The sequence below is a fragment of the Papaver somniferum genome, chromosome 9, assembly GCF_003573695.1.
Source record: "Papaver somniferum cultivar HN1 chromosome 9, ASM357369v1, whole genome shotgun sequence".
NCBI lineage: Eukaryota > Viridiplantae > Streptophyta > Magnoliopsida > Ranunculales > Papaveraceae > Papaver > Papaver somniferum.
The window spans coordinates 19,228,208-19,234,186 of NC_039366.1; the positions used below are offsets into that span (position 1 = coordinate 19,228,208).

Below are 5,979 nucleotides of genomic sequence, written 5' to 3' on the forward strand. Positions count from 1 at the left end.
AACTCTGACGAATTACTTACTCGATTTCGGAGGTAACACCAACAACACCATCAATAAATCGATTTCGAACTGAGATTTCAGTTTTTGAGGAGTTTGAATCGATTTCGAAATGTGAACTGAATGAAATGTGAAACTGACTTGATAAAAAGAATATGATGCGGAGAAAGACCTTCGATCTGCTTGTCCTGCTTGTTTTTCACTTTTGAGTGAGGGGACTTCAAACACGTATACTGGCTACAACCTGCCAAGTGCCACTGTAATTATAAGGATGTGTCCAGTGGTGCAGGTGGGTGATCCACGTGTTTTAAATATGAAGTCTCTTCGAAACGTGGCACTGAAGAACATAGATAATAGTAATAAATGATGATTCAATTTAATCACTATTTCAATCCAAAAAGAAAAGAAAAGCAAAAACAAACACTTGTGATAAGGAAAACAATAACCCAGAATCATCATTAACTACTATAGTCATTATAAAAGGGACAAAAACTTGACAAAAATCAAAAGGTGAAAATAGATGGCCAATGTTACTTATGCAAGTTTAACTGTCTCACAGACACTCCCAGTTAAAACACTGACATAAAATTTACAGACATGTTACCCATTTACAAGACGGACAGACTGTAAGTCACTTTGTCTGGCTCATAAAACTGCTTCTTTCATCGTATCACGACCAGTAAATATACAAATTCAGCTAAGCACTAAACCTAGAACAACTTCATTTTTAAATTTGATTTTCTGAGTCAGCTTTTCTTGAGTAGCTATCAGCTCGCATGATATTGCCGCTTCAGCTTTTCTTTTCTGAATTTTTACCTTGGAAAGTTCAGCATTAAGTTCATCTTCTCTTGTCAAAAGGCCATCATATCTGACCTGCATTACATCCAATACTTGTATATGGCTTTCAATTTCTGTATCTATCCCGAATGAAGACCTCCAATGGTACCTAAGTCGATTGAATCCTTTACGAAGCCACTTAATATTGAATTCCAAGGACTCGGCATCTTTGATGAATCCTTCCCATCTCTCCAGCAATGCTTCACTCAATTCTGAACCTCGCACATATTCCATAGCGGAGATGATCTTCAATAAACTGGTAACACATGTGAGTAACATTGCATCATTGAACTTGATGACTTTTTTAGTCGCCATATGCCCATGCTTTTCATATATCTTCTTGTACAAAATTACATACTCTTCTGGGATCTTTAAGTTGTCCACACGTTCAAATCCTTCCACTCTCTCTTGAACTGAAGCCCTTGTAAACCCTGGGGGGAAAGGACTGATATCTGAGGAAGTCGAAATATATAACAAGGTAGAATCATGAGTCAGGCCCTTGGAAGAGGAAGTATCTATTGTAGCATACAGAGGTTCTTCAACAAGCTCACCCACTTCAAGTGTTTCAGTTCTTGTAGTTTTTTCTCTAGAACAAGATGACATATTCCCTTTGTGTACATCCTTGCTATGCGAGTCCTTCATACTGGTGCCGCACTCATTCTCTTCTGTACTTACCTTTCTCTTTTTGGAAAGCAAGACAGACGCCTGTAAGACGTGGAAGAAAAAAATCAGATGTATAAAATAAAGAGGTGCGACACAGAGAGAAAAATCGATTACCGCATCTGGGACTTCGTGGTCTTGATTGCAATCTTCCGTCTCATGAAAAGAGTCCCTCTGAGAAGATTCCCCATGGTATTCGTGTCTTTCTTTCTCTGTCCAGATAAAAGAACTTAACTGCGGAAAAAGAAAAAGTTAACAAGGTTGAAAACCAAGAATCTTTTTTTAATTTTCTGTTATACTGCTTAAAACAGGAAGAACAACAATTTACAAAAGCCTTCGCAGTCCACATCCTCTACCTCCGTTGTACCTTCCTCTAAGCCAAGCACTAGTAACTGATTTGCATCACCCTTTTGCCACATTATATCTGAGAGGACATGAACCTGCAATTTTATGTCCGTAAACATTACAAGTCTAGCAAAAAAATTAAACATAAAAGAAATAAAATTTTTAAGACATACATCATTCACTTCTAGTGTTCGAATAAGACGGGGATACTCCGGAGATCGCGTGCATAATACACAAAGCATATGAGGCTGCCAGCCTCTACTTTCTATCTTTCGTCCACATAGATTAAGCAGCCCAGGCATGATATCGAGAGCCCAAACCTGGAACATATAATAACATAAATGACGCATCAATTTAAAAACATAACTCAAACGATAGCGTTCACACATCCACAAAACATTAACCGAAGTGCCACTTACCAACAAGGCATGTGCAATTCCGACAACTTTGTAACATTCCCCACCGGCACCACTGTTCTCTTTGTTGGCTTGATAAAGCAGTGGTGATCTAAATTTTGCAATTTTACCAAATGTTGCTTCGCCCCAAGGGTACTTGTTAAATTCCTCCAAGTCGTCAACTAAATGCCAATAACTGATGTTTATGGTATCTCTATCTGGACGGCCCATTAAGAATTTATGCACAACCAAAAGTAATGCCAATTTCACCTTGTCTAGAGAAGAGCAAGTAGAATTCCTTTTGGAGAGGAGATCCTTCACTTTGGATCCACTTACACGGTTTTGGTTGGGGAAATAGGTCCTCATTAGGGATGAGGAATTGGGTGGAGATATGAAATCTTTCTCCGGTTTCTTGAAACTAAGCCCTGTAATCAAAGCAAATTCTCTCTTGCCAAAATGCAATACTTTTCCACCAACTTTAAAGTGCATTTCATCTGGTTTATCATCCATGTGAATCTCCCTCGAAAGTAAGAAATGAACAACGCTGCCGCTGAATTTGGAATCTTCTGGCACCAAAAGTAGATGGCCAATTGCGGTGCCCTTAAATATGGCTTGCTCATCAACAGATAGCCAGTCCCGTACTTCAGGCAGTAGCAGTAAACCTGAGTAATTTGAAATATTTACATATCTATCCCTATACTTGGGAGGGTGAATATACCCGCTACAAACCGCAAAAACAGTTAGCGTTTTAGAGTTCTTTAAATGTAAAATTTAGGGAGATACAGTTGCAATAAAATTTGTAATGCATGCAAATTTCCAATTCACCTGTCATTAGCACCTTCAACCGCCATTTTTCAACAATGGCTTTTCCTTTGATCGATAAGTTGGAATCTACATACCAGAATTGTGGGTTAGCAATGATTATGATACAACTCCACTGTTAAGACTGAAATATTGAATCTTAATTAGTGGCCGATAAGTATGAATCTCATTGAAAGTCGTATTCTATGTGAAACAAACAATATTCGTGTGAGGAATTTTATCAAAAACTTATCATGCATGTCAATTTCTCCACTCATATTGATTTCAACTACACTTTAAAGACAATAGAGCTGAAAGAGGAAGTTGCTGTAAACTCTAGTTATTTAAAAGAACAAGAATTAGTTGATTTAAAACACAATTAATAAATCCGTTTCAAACTAAAATTTCAGACTTTAAAGAGTTTGAATCGTACCTGAAGTTCAGATGTGGGTACTTAGTGCTTGTTTTCCGATTGAAAGGAATTCAGAGGTGGAGTATCAGTTTAGAAGGTTCATTTTTTAATGCCACTAAACTTACAGGTGTGCGTCGTATAAAACCCTCTGAAACGTGGCATAGGGAACGGAGGTACGCAATACTAATACACGTATCGGAGGGCAGTTTAGTCTTACTATTCCATGTCTTGGTGTCTTGTATGCGGAGATCTGTCTGTATGCTGGTCTATTCCATGACCTTTGACCCGATTTCATCCTTTTTAGACTGGGAAAATTAGGCTAAGGCTCAACTCATTGATAACCCATAATATGAGTCACTTAATTAAAAAAAGTTTAAATCTAGGCTCCGAATTATTAAAATACATTCATACCCTTATATATATTGTCAAGCCCTTAATTAAATAAAATTTAAAACTAAGCCCAAAATTATTAAAAATACGTTACAATAACTTATTAGCGTGTGTAACTTCTAGTTACACACGCATCTGTCTAGTGTAATTGAGAATTACATATGCATCTATCTAGTGTAATTGAGAGTTACACATGCATCTGATTTGTGTATTCAGCGTTAACTCCAATTCCAGTGAGATCATTACCACATTTAAGCAATTAGCTTTTATGAAGTTTAAATCTTTCCCTTTCCTTCTTGTCTTCTTCACTCCAAAATGCTTGCATATCTGCAACGAAATAAACATCCATGGATTAGGTTGGATGAACAAAAAGCAAAAAAAAATAAATATATTATACAACAATTGTAAGGTAGAATTATAGAACAAAGATCACAGAAAAGACACATGATAACGTATCTTAGCATGTGTAATTCCCTACACATGCATCTGTCATGTGTAATTGACATTTACACATGCATATGACTTGGATACCTAGCATGTGGAATTTTTTGGTTGCAAGTTTGTTCATTTTAGCATGTGTAACTAGGAGTTACACATGCATATACCATGTATAACTGAGAGTTACAGATACACCTGACATGTGTAACTGAGAGTTACACATCCATATAAAGCACACATTTTCAACTATAAAAGAGCTAAGAATCATCACTTTTCACCTCGTTATTCAAGAATCTCACTGACACCAACAATCACCTTAAATCCTTGAGAAAGTGCATATGCAACTTTCTTTCTGAAGAACTACATAACCATATTTCAAAAGCATCCAATCAATGTTACAGAACTATATAAAAATTAAGAAAACACAAAGGAAAAGATGTTGTGCCACAAGAGTTGTACATAACAGTAGCAATTAAGCTTCTATGCAAAAAATAAAATAAAATTAATTACCTCATTTCATTCATTTAGCAAAGCACTTCTTTCAAAGAGGTTGAGAATAACCCAGGGGATGTTTAAACTGGAAAGCATCTCAATACTGCATAAACAAGGGACGCGAGTTTTATTTATTCATGTATGCCTGAGTAGTATTCTAGTATTATACCAGAATATAGAAAACATGAATGCATGATGTGAGAAGATTAACTACTGTAAATAGGAGTTACACATGCATTTGAATAGTGTAACTAGGAGTTACAGATGCATTTGAATAGTGTAACTGAGAGTTACAGATGCACCTGACTTGTGTAACTGAGAGTTACACATCCATAGAATGCAAAGAAATGTCTAATGTCTTACACCTAAACTCGTAAGAAATGTCCAATGTCTAGTGCAATAAAAGTTTTTCAGCAAATCAAGTTCAATAAAGATAAAAAATGAAGGTGCAAAACCATACATGTGAGGGATGTATCTGAGTCATCCCCAAGTCGCCTTGCTTCCCATAGAAAATCCAATTACATAGAATTTTGATCCTAGACCCAACTGGTCAGCAAGCTCTTCCACATCTAAAGCAGTACTCTTATCTGTAGGTTTCGATTCGGATCAATTTATTCATACCTAGCTCTATAAAATTAGCATGTGTAACTGGTGGTTACACATCTAATTAGCATGTGTAACTTGTTTTTACAGTTCTAATTAGCATGTGTAACTAGCAGCTACACATTCATATAACTTGCGTACTTGTAAAGTCTGAAGGCATCATACTTCAAAAGCTAATAGTCCATACCAATGCTTAATGTTGTTGATAAATACAATGAACCAATACAGTATACACACATGAACTAGTGCCAAAATAAAAATGGAAACGAATATTGCTCAATATTTACCTTTCAACAGACACACATGAACTGCTGCTGTCCACCACCACTACCTTCTCATCCTCCTCCCAAACCTGTACCTCCACCACCAAAATCACCACAACTTCGTTTGTAGACCAAGACTGAAGATAAGCAAACTAAAAAACAAACTCAACTGGGAACTTCAGTAAAATGTTAATGTTGCTTATATCCAAGCAAACCAAACGCAGAAAGAGACAAGTAGTGAGAAATGAAATCAAGTCGTGATATCTTCTGAACCTTGTTCCCATGCTTCATAGCTGCCTCAAACACAAACACCTGAAAATTACGAATTCCAAATGATTCATTAACT

At 36.5% G+C, this 5,979-nt stretch overlaps 1 protein-coding gene across 1 annotated transcript; it reads right to left on the bottom strand.

The window, feature by feature from the left end:
• Nucleotides 1-488: 488 nt before the first annotated feature.
• Nucleotides 489-3,611, bottom strand: LOC113307826. The gene is made up of 8 exons (XM_026556283.1): nucleotides 3,469-3,611; nucleotides 3,060-3,125; nucleotides 2,259-2,955; nucleotides 2,013-2,159; nucleotides 1,851-1,934; nucleotides 1,612-1,728; nucleotides 1,386-1,539; nucleotides 489-1,286 (listed from the first exon to the last, which is right to left on the bottom strand). Exons 2-8 carry the CDS (start codon nucleotides 3,083-3,085, stop codon nucleotides 691-693), a joined length of 1,821 nt encoding a protein of 606 aa, XP_026412068.1. The 5' UTR covers nucleotides 3,086-3,125; nucleotides 3,469-3,611; the 3' UTR covers nucleotides 489-690.
• Between the last annotated feature and the right edge of the window lie 2,368 nt (nucleotides 3,612-5,979).